At 36.4% G+C, this 19,231-nt stretch overlaps 2 protein-coding genes across 3 annotated transcripts; one reads left to right on the forward strand and one right to left on the reverse strand.

Moving 5' to 3' along the window:
• Positions 1–1,015: 1,015 nt before the first annotated feature.
• LOC132316181 (non-specific lipid-transfer protein 1-like) lies at positions 1,016–1,634 on the reverse strand. The gene is made up of 2 exons (XM_059814695.1): positions 1,301–1,634; positions 1,016–1,107 (listed from the first exon to the last, which is right to left on the reverse strand). The coding sequence occupies exons 1-2, from the start codon at positions 1,632–1,634 to the stop codon at positions 1,016–1,018; spliced, it is 426 nt and encodes a 141-aa protein (XP_059670678.1).
• A 1,430-nt stretch (positions 1,635–3,064) lies between these two features.
• On the forward strand, positions 3,065–18,664 carry LOC132315902 (ATP-dependent 6-phosphofructokinase 5, chloroplastic-like). Of its 2 annotated transcripts, XM_059814341.1 has the most exons (15): positions 3,065–3,271; positions 3,858–3,952; positions 4,714–5,054; positions 5,208–5,292; positions 5,453–5,526; positions 12,616–12,727; positions 14,093–14,185; positions 14,288–14,389; positions 14,499–14,573; positions 16,284–16,424; positions 16,617–16,733; positions 16,820–16,924; positions 17,862–17,942; positions 18,057–18,185; positions 18,270–18,664. In XM_059814341.1, exons 3-15 carry the CDS (start codon positions 4,750–4,752, stop codon positions 18,435–18,437), a joined length of 1,587 nt encoding a protein of 528 aa, XP_059670324.1. In that variant the 5' UTR covers positions 3,065–3,271; positions 3,858–3,952; positions 4,714–4,749; the 3' UTR covers positions 18,438–18,664. The 2 variants fall into 2 exon arrangements, with proteins under 2 accessions (XP_059670324.1, XP_059670323.1); XM_059814340.1 differs by lacking the exon at positions 3,858–3,952.
• Positions 18,665–19,231: the final 567 nt, after the last annotated feature.

The following is a 19,231-nucleotide window of genomic DNA, read 5'->3' on the forward strand; positions in this document are numbered from 1 at the left end:
TACAATTTAAACAGTCTAGCAAATATGAGGATATATATATATATATATATATATATATATATATCCTCATATTTGCTAGACTGTTTAAATTACTACCTTCGTCTGATGCTTAATAGTATCAGTGGCTTCATTAATTAACGACAAGCTCTTCCACCTCTGAATTTTTTGAGGTAAACTTTCTTCGACACCAACAGAGCATCACATAGTACTTTGAAACATTATTTTTACCAATCCCTTTATTAACTAATACTGCAAATATTTCAATGCCTGTTCTTAACTAGAATTTCGTTCCATTTTCATTTTTATTTTTTTGTTCCTTATTATGATATTGATTCATAGTTATAAAAGCTTGTTTCCTTAACATTTTGCTTCAAAATTAAGTTGTTTAGTAGCATGTTCTGCAATACTAGTCACCCATGATTCAAAAGTTCATCCCTTTGGATTAAAAGATGATACATGATTAAATAACCACATATATATACAAGTCAATTTTTAGCTAATCACTCGAATAAATTATTATTATTATTATTATTTTTGTTTAAAGTCATACTATTCTGACCGAATACTCTGATTTATTCATGAAGCTGAAGTTATCAAGGTCTTTAGAGTCCCAAGATGTGACCAAATATAGGTCCTACTTTAGGTGATCAAAGACCTTAACTGCTTCCGTTTGATGAATAGGCCAAAAATTCCGCCTCAAAATCATTTCCCTTGTATATATATATGTGCAAAGTGTGTTTTATCTTGGAAATGATCCAAAGCTGTGAAAATCCATTGAATATTTTTATTAGAATCATATATACTCACACATAATCAGTATGATTAATTTGGGGAAATTTTGTTGATTGGATGCATGAGAGAGGAGAGACACAGAGAGAGACAAACCATATAATTTTATTTAACATGCATGCATGCATGTTAAGCAAACCATACAACCACAAGTTTAGCAAACTATAGTATATATAACAATACAACATAGCTTCTCCTTCAGGACAACCTCAACTGAAGAGCAGTGTTAACTACATAGTATATTATTAAAGGGGTGGCTAAAACCAAATCCCCTCACACCATATGTTTCACTCTGTGACATCTCCTCCTTAGTTGACACTGCAAACCAACAAATAAAACACAAAAATTAGTTGCAACAAACATGAAAAGTCGTGCTAAGCACAATCGCGACAGTCTAATAGTAGAGTCCACATATTTAAGATTGTGCTTTATGCAGCCACGACCGCACTTAGCATTTCTCTTATTATAAGCTTTTAAATGAATTGTACGAGTAGAAAGACTTACGCAGTACAGTCAGTGTTACGGGAGATAGGGATGGTGGTCTGGACACCACATTTCTGAGGGAGCTGAGCTGCAGCATCATCCTTAATGTTCTGGTTGCGCGTAGCCGCGTCCTTGGCACACCTGCATGCTGTCTGTCTGTCATCTTTGGTCTGAGCCATGGCTTGCAGATTCTTGGCACCGGTACAACATTGTCCGGATGGGGTACCGCCTTGGGTGAGGTAGGTGAGGCACGGTGCTAGAGCCGCGCTCACTTGGCCACAGCTGATGGCCGCCCGCGCAGGGCTTGCCATGAACTGAGCCATTGCTAGCACCACCAGCAGAGTTATAGCCGCTCCCTTCATATTTGCTAGCTTCTTGTGAAATGGCTTGGTAATGCTTGTGTTTTGAGTGTGTATGAGATGGATGAGAATTGGATGAATTGAGGGTACTATTTATAGTTGGTAATGGTGATTGTATACAAAATGTGTGATATCAGAGGTGGTTGTGGTATTTTGGCGTGTTTATTTACTTTTAAATGTCATTTAGTTACCTAAATTAGGCGTAAAAGACAAAGTGTATGGATCATCTGTGCACCTTTTAAGGGCAAAAAACCATAACCGATTCTATCTTCTTCTAGAGAATCATAAATATAGGGCAGAGTCATGCTTTGAACATCATCTATCTAATTTCATTGGAACTGATGAGAGGTGCTTCTTGGTGCAGGTTTTGTAACGCTCACCTAAACCAACTGATAAGGTTGGACAGTGAGGCATTGCCTGTCTAAAACACATCTTTATAATGATCGCACAAAGTATAAGAGTTCACATCAAACGAGTCTACGAATTAGAATCGGTGAAATTGAAAAAAGTAATTTAAAAAATTGAATTAAAATTTTATCTAATTCCTTCTATCCCAATTCTAAAGGGTTGAATACAGTCTTAATAAATATGACAAATTTAAAATTTTCATTTTAAATGTGGTTAGCAAATACTTGGATGATGTGTTTGGAAGCACTAAATCGGTGATTTGAAATTAAAATAGGAGGGAAATCAGTTTAAAGTTTAAACTGAATTTTTTCCAATTCTAAATTTAATGCGCTGATTTGATACTCCTGAACATAAGATTATGTAGCATTGATATGTTAATAGGTTAGAAATTGCTTTCGATGTTAAACCAACAGCTTTAAAAATCTAATTTGTTTTACAAATAGCTGAAAGTGAAATATTTATGGCTGCTCCTTAACAGCCAAACCATTGTGAATTTTTTTTAAATCTTTTTTGGGTGGGTAAATAAAGTAGTATTGCATAAAAGAACAAAACGCCCATGGAGATTTTTTATATGATATGAGACTACATGGTATCGAATGTATCAACTTTATTCAAATTTTTTAATTATATGTATAACCCCGGGAATTGTGTAATAATTTCTCAACCCCGTGGACCTTCCAACTAAAAAGTGGCCACACGAGCACAAAACACCGAGCCAAAGAATGGCAACAAGTAGTTGAAGTCCATAAACACAAAACAGTCTCATCATGTTGGGCATGTTAAGTTGGTAAGCCTACACCTAACTCTATGGGCTTATTATCTGTCTGTGGCTCATCTTTCCTATGCCTAAACATTGGGCTTTTCTTTTTACTTGTAATAAAACACTTTGGATGGGCCCAAAAACTTTTGTCATGTAAGCATCTTGAATGGGCCAAGATGATATGGCGAAAACCCATGGGCCCATTTGCCCGCAGTCCCCTGAGAAAAGATAAGGAAAAACAATCTCATGTTCAGGAGAAAACAAAGCCAAATAGGAAATGCTCACATGCGAAATCACAAAAATTGATAGCTCATTCAATGTAGTACATAGAATAGTCTCCTAATACATTTCATGTTGTATGTCGAAGTTGTCAACTTTGCTTCTGCTTCCAACAATGCATACGATTTCACTCATTAAAACTCGGAAACAAACAGAGCAATTTGACGTTTCATCTCTGTAGAGTTTATTTGAGGTATGTTCTCGAAAATCAATCAAAACTAAATAGTTTTGTTCAAAATCTTTGTATAAATATGCATTACAATATTCATAATTATATATACATGTATCAGTTCCATGATTTCCATCTGAACCCAGAATGTGAATGTTGTTGTTTTGATTTTTTATTGTGGGTTTCTTGGATTACCAAAAAAAAAAAAAAAAAGAAAGGTTTTTTTGAGCTAGACCATATCTGATTTGTAAAGTTGGGACCACTAAAGGCATGTTTGGAAGCGTTTTATGGTTTCTGTTCATCGTTTTTGTCCCCGGAGTTGTTGAAAAGTGATTCTTGTTCATGAAATTATTGAAAACACCAGTGGGCTTGATAATTAACTGAAGAAATTTGATTTTGAAAAACACAAAATAAACAAACGTACATTTGTTAGGGTGTAATTAGAGTGGAGGTAGGACACTTGGGAATGGGTGTCCCCTTCGGTAGCAATAAGCTTCGCATGATTAATCTCCTTGTTTATAAAAGATTTTTTTGCTTTATTTTTATTTAAGACCATTTTCTTAAGCATTGTGGTTTTATAATTTACATGCACCAAGCATATGTCTACAAGGAATATCTATGACGAGGGATCACGCCCTCAACTATTGGATCAAGCGCTTGGACATGGCATGTTCTCAATCTAATGGTCGAGGGTGCAAAATCATGGTGAGATATACTTGGTCTCTCTGAAGACCAAAACCCTTTTTTCAGGAGGTTCATAAATGCATTCTTAGCTCTAGAGTTATTGGATTTAGGGTTGAAAGGAAATGGAAAGCAAGGAAAATTTATCTCATGTTTGGTTAAAAGGAGGGAAAGAAAAAGAAAGGTAGAGAATAGGGCTTAACAAATTTTTTCTATCCTACTGTAAGTGCGAGGAAATGGAGGGAAAGGACAGAGGAGGTGTTGATTGCTCTCTTTTCCATATTTTTATGATACTTGAATCCCTATTTTCCTTTTTGAATCACATAGTTTCATTGCCTTTCTTTCACTCCACTTCTTTTTCCAAACAAAGTGAAGGGATTAGGTGTTATTCCTTTTTTTTTCCTTCATTGGTTATTTGAGTAAAAGGAAAGTTAGCACTGTCATTTCCTTCCTCCCTTATCTTTTTTTCCCTAGCTGACTATTTGACCATATGAAGAGAGAGGTTCGATGGCGGATGTTGAAATTATGAGACAGCAAGTAGACTAGAAAAGATATAGTTTCCTTTTATTGTTCCCAACTCCTGTTTATCCCAAAGATTGCTTTCAGTTGGGAGTCCAATGATATAGGTGCTTATGTATTACTTACTAAAAATGAAAAATGAAAAATAAAAAATAAAAAGTGAACTTTTTGGAAATACATTTTTGTAGTTTGTAGAGGTATAACTTGTGCAGTTAGGTGCTTCTTGCTATTATGTATCAGTGTTGACACATTCTGTTTTACTGCAGGCTTTGTTATCGTAGTCTTATCAAGCTTTTTGAGAAATGGCTACCTTCTCTTCAATTAATGCCTGTAATGTTGTCAGTCCGACAAAACATAGTTTACGTTTGAGGAGAGATTGTTATCCATTAATTCTTGATCGTCCGGGATTCACAATGTTGGAAAGGAAAGTGAAAAAGAAACGGTACACTTTAGTTAGAGTTGTCAATGCAAATCAAGATATTGACTTCACTGATCCAGGATGGAAAAAAAAATTTCAAGAGGATTTTGACTCGAGGTTTAATTTGCCTCATCTGAAGGATGTAGTCAACATAGAGCCACGGCCAACAACATTTTCTTTAAAATACAGGTGACTGTTCCTCATTTTGTCTTGTCCATCATTGTTGCTCTTTGTTCTCCTGTGCCATGTTGAAATTTTAAAAATTCGTTTTCACTTTTTGGATAGCTAGCTGCGAAATGAAGCCAATTTACTGATGATGATTATTTCGCTTTGTTGTGATAGAGGTTCACAAGTAGTTGATGGTACTGATATCCTTGAGGATCGGAAGCATGGCTATGTAAATGAGGATGACAGAGCACTTTTAAAGGTGTGTTCTGCTGTTTCTAATTATTGCTGATAAATTTTTGATGAGCCCACACTAGTTTTCAATGTGCATGCATTTCAGTTCATAATAAAACATGACAGATTATCCCAAATATCTGAGACAAGATGTGATAGGTACTTAGTCATTTTGTCATTCCTGTTAGGTCATCAAATATTCGTCACCAACTTCTGCTGGAGCCGAGTGCATTGATCCCGATTGCAGTTGGGTGGAGCAGTGGTACCATTCATTCTTCTGTTTTTTGTTTCACTATTTCTTTTTTCCCTTTCATCGGCTTTGTTTGGAAAATATTCTAATTGATTTCGTCTTTTTAATGGCATGCTATTCTAAAATAATTGGTTTGTGTATATAATTTCTCATGTTTGAATTATTTCTCCTACTATTGGAGTGCCCATGCTACATGTGTGAAAATGCTTTCCAAAGCCTAATTTGGTGGAGTTGCAAACCTTCTATCTGAATCCAAAATGTGAGATTAAGTTGTATGATCAATTTTCTGGTTTATTAATAGTCACCCTAAGTAGACGTCAGAATTTATCTGTTTTTGGGAAGAATGAAAAAATCGGTGTCTAACCTGTATGAGTCTACGAGGTCTGTGCTAGTCACTTAACATAATAGTGTTAACTGGTTGTTGCCTCTCTCTCTCTCTCTCTCTCTGTCTCTTCAATTTCAGTGTGAGAAATTATTTTGGTGCAGTGGTAAAATCTTGAGCTCTCAAGGATAAGAATACAATTCGAAATCTGAGGGCAGTCACTTCATGCAACTAAAGTTGGAGGTTAGGTCTTTTCCTGGTTCTCCCTTCCCATCATCCTTGACGGAACACCATTGGTAATGCCCTAATAAATCAAGATGTATTGACGTGTTGCATGTAAGAATTTCCAGATTAAGAATGTTAAGGATCAACTTGTGAACTCTAATAAGCATGACAATTTCTAAAGACCATTATGTCTCAAATACAGAAGGCATTCCGATCATTCCAATCAAATACAATCTTGTAATTTGGAGTTTGCTATTTAAGTCTTGAGAAAAAACCAAAATAGCAGAATCATTATCAATAATACTACCTTTCACAGTTGAAGTCATGAAGCTTTTTCCAAGTATTTCCCACTACAGCCTGCGATGCCCTTGTTAAGTTTCCAGCAGCACTCAAGAGTGTGGAAGTAGGTCACTTGTCAAGAGAGGTCCTTCCTCCTGGGGTTGGCTTAAGGTTGATTCAGATGGGTTTGGGAAAGAAAATCATAGTTTGGCAAGCAGCTAAGTTAGGGGTGACACAATATAGCATTATGTTGGGGTACTAATTTGAGAACAACGTTCTGGGACTGAGGAGCATGTCATGGTTGCTTGTGAATATGGGGTCAAAATCTTGTACTTGACTACTGTGGAATTTAAAATTCTGCATATAGGTTGTTGTGATCAATTATGCATTGGACAGATAGAAGGTCCAGAAATGGCAACGGACCATTGGTAAGAAAACATACATATTGCAGAGGAACTCATGCCATGTCATGGAAATCTTGGTGGACTGCAATTTGGTTTTGGAAACTCAGGCCAAAAACTGAATCCTTTACTTTTCGAAGATGTTCGTGGGTTGTTATCTCAGCAAATTATGTTCTAGCATTAGGATTCTGGAAGACTGTGGAATCATTAAGAAGTCTGTATGAAGGTAAAAGTAACTTGGTAAAATTGGCGTACTCAATTTGAAAGCCTGACTATCATTATATACAAGCGGAAAATTACAAATATGGAAAAGAGAATAAAATCAAATCAAAATAAAGAGAATAAAATAAAATCAAATCAAATCAGAATAAAAATAAAATCCCTAAAAATTAGCCTATATTGAAGACCTAATAAATCTGCCATAATCGTTGAGTCAACTTATAGATAAGATTTCCAACACTCCCCCTCAAGCTGGAGCAAATATGTTGACTAAGGCCAGCTTGACTATGGAAGACTGGAGAAGAGAAGGCCCAACAGACTTTGTGAACACATCTGCAGTCTGTTCTGAAGAAGGAACAAAAATAGGATTAATGATACTTGATCGAACCTTCTCTCGAATAAAGTGAATGTCTACCTCAATATGTTTCGACCTTTCATGTAAAACAGAATCAGAAGCAAGCATAATGGCTGATTTATTGTCACAAAACAGCCTTGAAGAACCTTTCTGTACAAGACCCAACTCTCCCAAAATTGATTGAAGCCAAAGGAGCTCACAAGTACCTTGAGCCATAGCTCGGTATTCAGTTTCAGCAGAGGATCTAGAAACAACAGCCTGCTTCTTACTCTTCCATGATATGAGATGATTACCATAGAAAGTACAGAAGCCAGAGGTAGAACGTCTATCTGTCTTACATTCAGCATAGTCTGCATCAGTAAAGCATGAGAGTCCAGACTGATTTCCTGAGGCATAGAACAAACCAAGACCAGGGCACGACTTAAGGTACCTCAAAATATGGTAGACTGCATCCATATGAGCTGAGCGAGGGGCATGCATGAATTGACTAATCACACTAACAGCAAACGTCAAATCGGGCCTTGTGTTAGTCAAGTAGATAAGACGACCTACTAAACGTTGATACACGGATGGATCTGGAAGTAATTCCCCTGACTCAACAGAGAGTTTGAGATTGGGGTCCATAGGAGTGGAAACGGGTCGACACCCAAGCATGCCAGTATCTTGAAGAAGATCCAAAATATATTTCCTTTGAGATAAAGAAATTCCACGACGGGATCTAGCAACCTCAATTCCAAGAAAATATTGAAGAGGACCTAAGTCCTTCACATCAAAGGACTTTTGAAGATGAAGTTTCGCCTGAGCAATCCCTGAAGCATCATCACCTATAATAATGATATCATCCACATATACCAATAACATAATGCAACGACCATCAGAGCGACATCGAATAAAACAAGTATGGTCTGAGTGGCAGCGCACAAAGCCCATGGATAAAACAACATCGCTGAAACGACTAAACCAAGCTCTAGGAGATTGCTTCAGACCATAAAGAGACTTCCGTAGCCTACAGACTTTCCCAGCATACTCCCCCTTAGCCCGAAATCCAGGGGGTGGATCCATATATATAGTCTCAAGTAAGTCTCCATTAAGAAATGCATTCTTAACATCTAACTGATGCAAAGGCCAACAATGGGCAGCAGACAAGGAGACAAGCAGTCGCACAGACGTCAACTTAGCCACAGGAGCAAAGGTAGCACTAAAGTCTTTGCCCGGAATCTGAGTAAAGCCTTTTGCCACCAACCGAGCCTTATACCGATCAATAAAACCATCGGCTAAGTACTTCACATTAAAAACCCATTTGCAGCCAACCGTTTTCTCCCTAGAAGGTAAAGCAACAAGTTCCCATGTATTATTATGGTGTAAAGCATCCATTTCTGTTGTCATGGCAGACACCCAATTGGGATCCTGGAGGGCCTCTGACACAGATCGAGGAATAGAAACAGTCCCAATCTTGCCCAGGAAGGATTTATATGCACCTGAAAGACCATCATAGGAGACATACTGGGAAATAGGGTGGTTAGTGCTACTAGAAAAACCATACCAATTAGGAGGATGACGATCACGGGTAGGATAACGGGAGGTACGCTCAGGAATTGTAGGAGCAATAGGAGAAGGAGAGTTACCTGGACCTGGTTCTGAAGATGATTCTGGTAGGGGAGGTTGCGTGCGTTGGCGACGAGAGTAGACCTGCAAAGGTGGAGGGGAACCCGGCATGGATGGAGAAGGAGATTCCAGGACAGTGTGATTTTCAAAGAGAGGAACAGGATGGGCAATAAGAGAAATCTCCTTCTCCAGATCACAAGAGAGAGAATCTTGTACCACAGAATTAGTACTATAAAAAGGAACAGTTTCATGAAATGTCACATCAAGAGAATGATATATATGTTTGGTCACAGGATCATAACAACGATAGCCCTTTGACATAGCAGAATATCCCAAGAAAATACACCTAATAGATTTATCATCAAGTTTATGACGAGAAGGACTACGGTTATGAACAAAACAAGTACAGCCAAAAACACGAGGCAGAAGGTGAAATAATGTATAATCAGGCTGGAGAATCTGAAGTGTTGCCTTACCACCCAAAACTCGACTGGGAGTACGATTAATCAGAAAAGTAGCTGTAAGAACAGTCACGTGCCAATAGAATTTAGGCACATGCATACCATTCAGAAGACATCGGACCACAGACATAAGATGACGGTTTTTGCGTTCAGCCACGCCATTTTGCTCAGGAGTATAGGGGCAAGTGAGTTGATGTAAAATCCCCTTTTTATTAAGTTCAGATCGGAACTCATTCGAAACATATTCTCGTCTATTATTAGAACGAATATTACGGACAACAGTGTTATACTGGGTTTTGATCATTTGAAGAAACTGGGTAAATAAAAGAAACACATCAGATTTCTTTTTCAATAAATAAACCCAAGTACAACGAGAATAATCATCAATAAATGTCATATAATATCGATGTCCAGAGAAAGCAGTAACTGGGGAAAGGCCCCAGACATCAGAATGAATAAGATCAAACATACTAGGAGCACGACTCATATGAGAAATATAGCTAGTTCTAGTATGTTAGAAAGCTCACAAACTTCACATTGAAACTTATGGTCCTTACATGCTTTATTTAACGAAGGAAACAATAGACATAGATATTGAAAGTTTATATGCCCCAAACGTGCATGCCACAGACTAAAAGTGCGAAAAGAAACATCAAAAACACTATAAGTAGGTAGGACAGAAGCTTGAAGACTCGTTCCTGGTGGTTCCCCAAAGTAGTAAAGCCCATCACGCTCAAAACCCCTGCCAAAAATCCTCTTCGAACAAAGGTCCTGCAACAAACAGTGATTCGGTAAGAATATAACTGCATATTAGAGGTTTTTTGCAAGCCGGCTAACAAATAAAAGGTTAAAGGCAAATTTAGGTACATGAAGGACAGATGAAAGAGTAATATTAGGAGATAGACAAACATCACCCTTACTGTGAATGTAAGATGTAGAGCCATCCGCAAGATACACAGATTGGGTAACAGGTATGACATTAGAAGAAAAGACTGATAACTCACTAGTCATGTAATCATTGGCCCCAGAATCAAGAATCCAAGTGGGCTACTTGGCCTTAACATGAAATGCAGTACAAGTACCTGTAGCAATAGTTGCAGTGGGCAGTTGAAGGAGCACTAACTCTAGAAGCAAGGGAGCCAAGCTGGTCCTGGATCTGCCTAATCTGAGACTGAAGCTGGCTCAGTCCAGGAAATACAGTAGATCCACCAGTAGTAACAGGAGTTTCTGCAACAACCGCAGTACGAGAAGAACCAGTTCCAGATAAACGGTTCCTAGAAAATTTTTGCTTCAGTTCAGGATGAAGTTTGAAGCAACGAGCCTTAACATGTCCAACCCCTCCACAATGGTGACAAATAATCTGACCTCCAGAAGCTCGTGATCCAAAGTTGGCTGCAAAAGCCATACTATCCCCAGCAGGCTCAGACACTGGTACAGGAACAAATAAGGGCTGAATTAAACGGTGCCTGCGTGCTTCACCATCAACAGTAGCAAAGGCTTCCAACAGGGATGGCATTGGTGATGCATTCAAGATCTGAGACTTTAGTGGTTTAAATTCTGGGCATAATCCCATAAAAAACTGATAGGTATACTGACGATCAAGACGTCTGACAAGAAGAGAGGCTGCCTCAGAAGGAAATTCACTGAGAGGCTCATATTGAGCTAGTTCCTCCCAACAAGATCTCAAATACCCAAAATAATCAGTTACAGACAAATTCAGGCCTTCCTGCGAGGCCTTAGCAATATCTTGATATAACTCAAAAATACGAGCATCATTCCTAGAATGAGCATACATTTGATTCAAAGCAGTCCACAAGTCATTAACAGAGTCATAAAACATGAATATATTATAAATGCGTTCCTCCATAGAATTAAACATCCATCCTAAAATGGCGCAATTGTCCATATCCCACTGAGCATATTTAGGATCTTTAATATCTGGTCTCTTTTCAGTACCCAAAATCCACCCTGATTTGCCTTTTCCACCAACATAGAGGCAGAGGGAACGAGCCCAGGATGCAAAATTACGGCCATTCAACAGCACACTAGTAACTCGTTGAGCCGGTGTGTGTTGCGCCGAAAAGAGAGTTTCTTTATTATTACTTAATTCAGCCATAATATTAAATAGATCAATTCAACAGATTATCAATAATTTCAAATAAAGGAGGAATAAACCTGATTTTGATCAAACCAAGAAGCCGGAGACACGGCGGTCTGATCCGAAAATGCTGCCGAATATCCCGGTAGCCCAAAAAATTACAAACACGTCTTCTGACCCTTAGTGAATGAAAAAGACTAAGGGAATACCCCTACAGGGGTCGAACCTAGAGGAGATTGACTCACCCTAGGACTGTCGCAACAGCGACCTGAAAAAGAAAGAAGGTCTGTGAAAAAAAAATAGGGAAGGGGCTGTAACGAGATAGAGAGAGATATTAAAAGAGGCGGTGACGAGAGAGAGATGGGGGAGGCGTAGGTTTGAGGCTCTGATACCAAAAAGTAACTTGGTAAAATTGGCGTACTCAATTTGAAAGCCTGACTATCATTATATACAAGCGGAAAATTACAAATATGGAAAAGAGAATAAAATCAAATCAAAATAAAGAGAATAAAATCAAATAAAATCAAATCAGAATAAAAATAAAATCCCTAAAAATTAGCCTATATTGAAGACCCAATAAATCTGCCATAATCGTTGAGTCAACTTATAAATAAGATTTCCAACAAAGGTCATTGAAACAATTATGCATTGGACAAAAGTAACACTATTTAGAAGGGCTATAGATGGTAATGAAGCACTCGTACCAAAAAAGACACCCACAAACTTCAATGTCATGGAGATCTGGTAGACTGCAATATGCCCTGAACTAGCTGACCTTTTTGAGGATGTATGTTTTCTAGCTCTATGATTTGCTAGCTTGCAAATAACCCATTTGTCTGAATCCTAAACACTGTTGTACTCCTATCTCTGCCTTCTGTCCCAGGTACTGTAGCTTTCGCACTTAGAACCCCCGTTCCTGTGGTAAAAAGACCATAAAAACACGTGAAATTCTATTTTTTTATATTATTTTAACTTGATTTTTTCCTGGTCAATTACCATGGTGTACAGCTTAATGCATTTTCATTAATTTGAGTTGATCCATGAACACTCTTATTCAATTATGCAGCTTATCATTTCATACTCCATAAGGTTTGTTTTTAACTTTTATACGGACTAATTATTCCCAATTCACTTAGGGTACATCGTGCTGGGCCACGTAAGCAAATATACTTTGATCCTGGGGAAGTAAAAGCTGGAATCATTACTTGTGGAGGTCTCTGTCCTGGTCTTAATGATGTCATTAGACAGGTAATGCTGAGCTCTTAACTATTGATGAAATCTTGATTTCACTCTATACTTGTGTTGAATATACTTTTTTCTCTTTTTCGTTAAGAAATTCTTTCAATGCATACCATGAAACATTTTTTAAAGTCTTCAGTGTTTTTTTTTCCTTAATTTATTTAAGTTCAATTTGAGCAACGTTAAATCTTGTAGACAAACAAAGAACAAGGACAACCAACAGTAATGTGTGTGTAAATTAAAAACATAAATGTATGACAGTTTCTATTTCTTCTCTATTTTTTTTCTTTTCTTTTATATATATATATATATATATTTTAATTTACCATCCTAGGACTAAAGCTTTACTATAAACTGAGAGAAATACATATATTGTCTGTTCTTCCCTTGCCAGGAGTCGGATAGTTTCTTAAAGGCCACATATGATGCATGCTGTTTCTAATGTTTGAAATTCCATTTAGATGCACCTCTGCGTCCCCTAATGACATCTCATTATGATCATTAAATTTAACTTTTGCATTGGAAACTTGCCACCTCCAGTGACTTCACTCTGGAGATACCATATCCCTTTCTGAACAGTGTAAATCTGGAAAATAACAACTGGATAGTGGATGTGCAATTCATTTTGTGGTTATACTAATTAGGAGCAGATATCAAATGATTCTGACCTATTTATGTTACCTTTCGTTTCTTTATCTTTTTCTTTTTTTTTGAATCTAAAGTGCTTGTTTCATTGTTCACTTGGTAGCTTCTCTATGCTATGTCCATCTTAGATGGTCTCTGTATGTGTGGTGGGTCTGATTATGTTTAAAGTATGGAGTTTACCAAATCCCCAAACCCAAGGGCACTGGGTTTGGGCAGCCTGAATATTAGATTTTTCTACAATGAAACAATAAATTTGAATTGTTGGATATTGCTCATAGATGCTTACGTAACTAAGAGTCATGTGTCAGGGAACTTCACTCATTAATAACAGTTAATATAACATAGCCCTTACATTCATAGATAAAAGTTAAAAACAAAATTACTTTATGTAATTTTACCACATGCTAGTTAGAACTCTATATCGTCAAATTGGAGAATAGAAACTGAAATTCTAATTTTAATATTTGGGAAAACACAATATACAATGTTGTTAATTGTTATATTAGACATATTTGGATTTGGCAGTGAAGATATTAAATCTGTGTGATCCCACGATGCAAGTTCATGCAACAATCCCAGTTCACACATCCTTTCCTTCAAAATACAAAACCTATGCACCTCTTTTTAAACTGAATTTTCATTAAATACTTCTTATTATTCCCTTGAATTCTGATACACTATCAGAAGACCATTAGAAAAGTACTTCTAACATATCTCATGCCTATGCAGATTGTTTTCACTCTTGAACTCTATGGGGTTAAGAAGATTCTTGGGATCCAGTATGGTTACCGGGGATTTTTTGATGAAATACCTGAGATTGAGGTGAGATCCGCCTCTTGAGTCCTTGACAGGACATACACTATTGGCACTGTTATTTTCATTCATAATCTTGGAGTTGTCATTTGATGGTTTTGACTTTTCCAGCTTTCACGACAAATGGTTCAAAACATTAATCTTGCTGGTGGAAGTTTTCTTGGAGTTTCTCGTGGAGGTGCTAGTACCAGTGACATTGTAGATAGCATAGAGGTAAATCTCTTTGCTGTTTGTCACTTTATGTAGGGTTGGTTTTGTGGAATAAGCAGCTATTATCAGCTTTTCTTATATTTTCATAAGGAATGGTAACTATGTACTGTAGGCCAAGGGAATTGATATGCTTTTCGTACTTGGTGGCGATGGCACTCATGCTGGAGCATATGCGATACACAATGAGGTACTGAAATCAATTTATTGATGCTCAAGGAAACTTTGATTGTTTAAAGGTTTCAGTATTAAGTTAAAAGTGTGTTATTTGGTCCATCTGTTGCTTTATATTTTATGCCAAATCCTAACTAAGAACTCTCTTTTTTTTAATTTATATTTCAAAAGTCCATGTCAGATGCAGTTCTTTGACATATATCTCTATACTTTGTGGTATCTGTGTTAGGAAAATGTCTTCACTTATCAAGTTCTTTCTTTTGGGGAAGGGATCTAAATGCCACTTATATTGTTTCAACATGAGCTTATCTGGGTATTTATCTGGCTTAAATCTGAATGCCTTGGGAATTCTCTTTCTTCATGAGCTCATTTTGAACACTTTTATGTCTTAAAATTTTGTCATGTGTGTTATTTTGTGGATTCTTAGAAGGCAACTGTGTGAGGAGTCTTTGTTAATACTGCTATCTCTGTTTATGTTATTAATTTTTTATTGGTGATATGTCCTATAATCAGATATTCAGATCAAACATATCGGATTGTTTTTGTGTCATTGAAAAATGAGTTTGGACCATCTAGTTTTTAGAAGTTTTGAGACAGTGAGAGGTAAAGGCAATCTTATGTCAGATGGTTCTAAATCATTTTAATCATAATACTTTCTGTCATTGACGTACTTAGGCTCCGTTTGGTTAGATAGAAATAGCAAAAAAGAAAGGAAATGGAAAATGAAAAGAACAGTGAAGTGAATGAAAAGAAAAGTGATTTTCTAGCATGCATTTGGTTAGCAAGAAATTTTTTCTAAGAAAGTTGGAGAAAAATATCATTTTGATAGTTTGGATAGAAAGAAAGTTAGTAGAAAATATTTGTACTTACCTAAATTGCCCTTATTGTATAAAATAGCCTAGTAATAAAATAAATTTGTGTTTCATTGGTCCTTCTATACCCATTGTTTAGCTAATTGTTGATTGCTTATATTTAATATCTAATTGACCTGTAATAAGGTCCACGAATAAAAATGTATACAAGTTTGAGAAATTTTATATTTCGATAATTTTGTAAATGAATGAATTTGAGTATAATGATATCAATAACTAAAAAAAAATTAATTAATAATAATACATATAAAAAAGGATGGACTTTTTAAGTTAATACAGACCCAACAAACTACTATTTATTTGATTTCCATATCTAATGGAAAACAATCATCCATAGGAAAAGAAAGTCCTTGTTGGTGTGCAGTTCTTTCAAGACCAATAAAAAGAGAATGAAGTTGTTGGGTAAAATAGGAACCTAGAAAAGTAGTCGCTCCTTTCACGGTAAAATTTTATTTTTGTGTGTTTTGTGCAGGAAAGGTTTTGGGGGAAAATAGTCAGTTTCGAGAATCCTACTTTCCTCAAAATTTTCCTTTCCTATTCAGCTCTGTCTATATCCACATGCAATATATACATTCATGTTCCGGAGATGTGACTATAGGTTTTACATTGGCCATTTTCCCATTAAAACCCTTGTTTCTCCATGCTTAGAAGTTAGAACTGGAAATCTAGGTTTAGCTGCAGCTGCTAATTAAAAAAATTGTCATCCTTGAATGGTTATTATTTCTTTCGCATGCCATTATTGTAATGTTAACAGTGTGAAAAATATGTATGCAATAAGTAGACCGTGGCTGTGGAATAGTCTAATTACCTATATGATTGTTTCTTTGGCTTATAAAACAGTTTCTTGCATGCAGTGCCGCAGGAGGAAGATGAAAGTTTCTGTTGTGTGTGTCCCTAAAACTATTGACAACGATATTCTTTTGATGGATAAAACCTTTGGATTTGATACTGCTGTTGAAGAAGCTCAACGGGCAATAAGTTCTGCATATATTGAGGTAATAAAAGGATTGGGGTTGATGACTTTGAGTTCACTATTTCTAACATTATTACAAAAATACTAAAGTTAGTTCTCTAATTGGGTAGTTTCTGTAAAAACTTTCCATTTGAGCACTTTGAGATAAGGTTAAAACTATCCATTTGAGCACTTTGAGATGAGGTGCAATGTCGTTGAATTTTGATGCATTCAGGCACGCAGTGCATATCATGGCATTGGTATTGTCAAATTGATGGGAAGAAGCAGCGGTTTCATAGCGATGCATGCTTCACTAGCTAGTGGTCAGACTGATGTTTGTTTGATTCCTGAGGTTTGTAACATTTCTGATGCTCTCCTGATCTCTAAATTTTGTCATTTTCTGTAATTCAAGACAATTTCTAAAGTATTTTGATTCAGGTACCCTTTAACTTAGATGGTCCTTATGGTGTCTTAAGGCATTTAAAGTATCTCATAGAGACCAAAGGATCAGCCGTGATATGTGTGGCTGAAGGAGCTGGTCAAGTAAGTTATTATTACATTATGCATATTCAACTTTATTCAGGATTTGTTTCTTTATCGATTTTTAAATCTTGACATACTGGATTGTGCTTTGCGCATTAGCAGTTGGTTTACCATACTTCAACGCCCCACTTCCCAACCCCCCCTCCCCTTTCCTTGGTTATTACCTTTTTCATCTCACAGTCTAAGCTTGGCATGAGTTAGTCTAAGCCTGGATTTTTTGTTTTTCTTAATAGATGGTAACAATTCCTAGAAGATTTCACGAACCCATTCCCGGACCCTGCTAAAGTAAGTGATGTTAAGAGAGACAGAACATTTCAAGTGTTCTTTGTCAAACTATTTCGGCATAATGGATGCAGTATGCATGACATGCCATTTGTCTAATTAGATGCTTGATTATTTCTTCTTTCTGCTCCACCATCGGGTTCAGGTTTTTGAGTGGAAAGTAGCAAATAAAATTTATTTATGACCTCGAAATAGTTGGAAACAAATACTTTGTTGAGTTGAGTTCATTACGATCTAGATAACTTGTAAAACAGCTCAAGCAACGCAATGACAAATGACCTACTTAAGAATATGTGATCCCGTTTGCAGGGATGTGTGTGCATGCTATATGCTGTTCTACTCGAGCAACTTCATATTCTTTCTGAGATTTGATTGAAATGTCGTGGAAAATATGATATTTGCTGCAACTTCTTTAGGATCCATTTTTAAGGACTAGTTATCACATGGTATATACTGTCCGAACCTTGCTAGGAGCCTGGGGTTTGGTGGGAACAGGAGCCCAACCTATGGTTGATTTTGGGAGAAAACTACTAAATTACACACCACACCCACCCGGAAAACAGAAAAATAAAGGCTGTGTTTCAGTTTTGAAATTATACTGGCGCATAACATCTCCCAATATTTATTCTCTTTTTTTGACATTGCTGAAATCCAGGATTTGCTAGAAAAGTCGAATTTAACAAATGCATCTGGAAATGCAGTGCTTAAAGATATTGGTGTCCATATCCAACAGCAGGTTAGGTTCTCTTAACACTGAACATTTCTGCTGCATATATAAATTATGCAACTATTTTTCATGTTAAATCAAAATCACAAATCTGATGATATTAATTACAAATTTTGCAATCAGATCAAAAAACATTTTAAGGAGTTAGGTATTCACGCTGATGTTAAATACATCGATCCCACTTACATGGTTCGCGCAATCCGTGCAAATGCCTCAGATGCTATACTCTGCACTGTCCTTGGACAGAATGCTGTAAGATCAAAGATCAATCTTGTTCCTTGGTCATCTTAACCTTGCTCTTGGGACAATCATAATTTACACGTATGATCTTTGCAGGTCCATGGTGCTTTTGCTGGATATAGTGGCATTACTGTTGGAATATGCAACACTCACTATGTCTACTTACCAATTCCTGAAGTGATTTCCTCTCCCAGATATGTGGACCCGAATAGTCGAATGTGGCACCGATGCCTGACCTCCACTGGGCAGCCTGATTTCTGCTGAATTTTTTTCACATTTTATCAGTCAATTTTCAAGTGCATAGAAGCAATATCAAATGAAGCCTAGTTTGCCTATTGACCATTTTGTTTAGTTTGTGCACATCAAAGGAATAACATTTCTTTGCTGTTTTAGAGGCAAAGATGATTCACAGCACTGGGCTTCAGTTTTATATCATGTTAATATATAACTTGTTCATACAACACGAGAGAGAGTAATATTATTTGGTAAAATATTGGCTCATTTATATGCAAGAAAAGGTACAAGCAAATATTTATGCATTGTGATGATCGCAAGAGGTGATAAAAAAGAACTAACTATTTTTTTCTCTCTCTCTATTTTCTTATCCTTATTAAAAGTAAAACGACAAATTTTTATTTTTTTTTATAAATTGCATCCTCATTTTCTGAAAATGTAATTTTAAGGTGTAATTGTATCCATTAATAAAAGATAAATGGGTGTTGAGAAAATGATATTATGTGAATCCAATATAAAAACATCTACAATAGGGAGCCAAACCTGTTCTCTAATATATATATGGGATTAGAAATTGTTATTTGAGGAGTTGTGTCCTCCTTGAAACATTTTTGGCTCACAACTTTGTTGATTGATAGTTGAAAATGTTTTAACTCCATTAGAAAAGAACTGTTTTAGGGACAAGACAACTCTTTTATAATTATATAAAATTGTTTTCTTACCAATTTTTTTATATCAATTTTCAAAAACTGAATCAAACACATGTTTATTTTTCAATTGTAACTTATTATTTTACTGCAATTATACTCCAAGTTACGTCAATG

The sequence above is a fragment of the Cornus florida genome, unplaced genomic scaffold, assembly GCF_030987335.1.
Source record: "Cornus florida cultivar Cherokee Brave unplaced genomic scaffold, ASM3098733v1 CherokeeBrave_3.0.0_Hap2_Chr07, whole genome shotgun sequence".
In the NCBI taxonomy this organism is placed as follows: Eukaryota; Viridiplantae; Streptophyta; class Magnoliopsida; order Cornales; family Cornaceae; genus Cornus; species Cornus florida.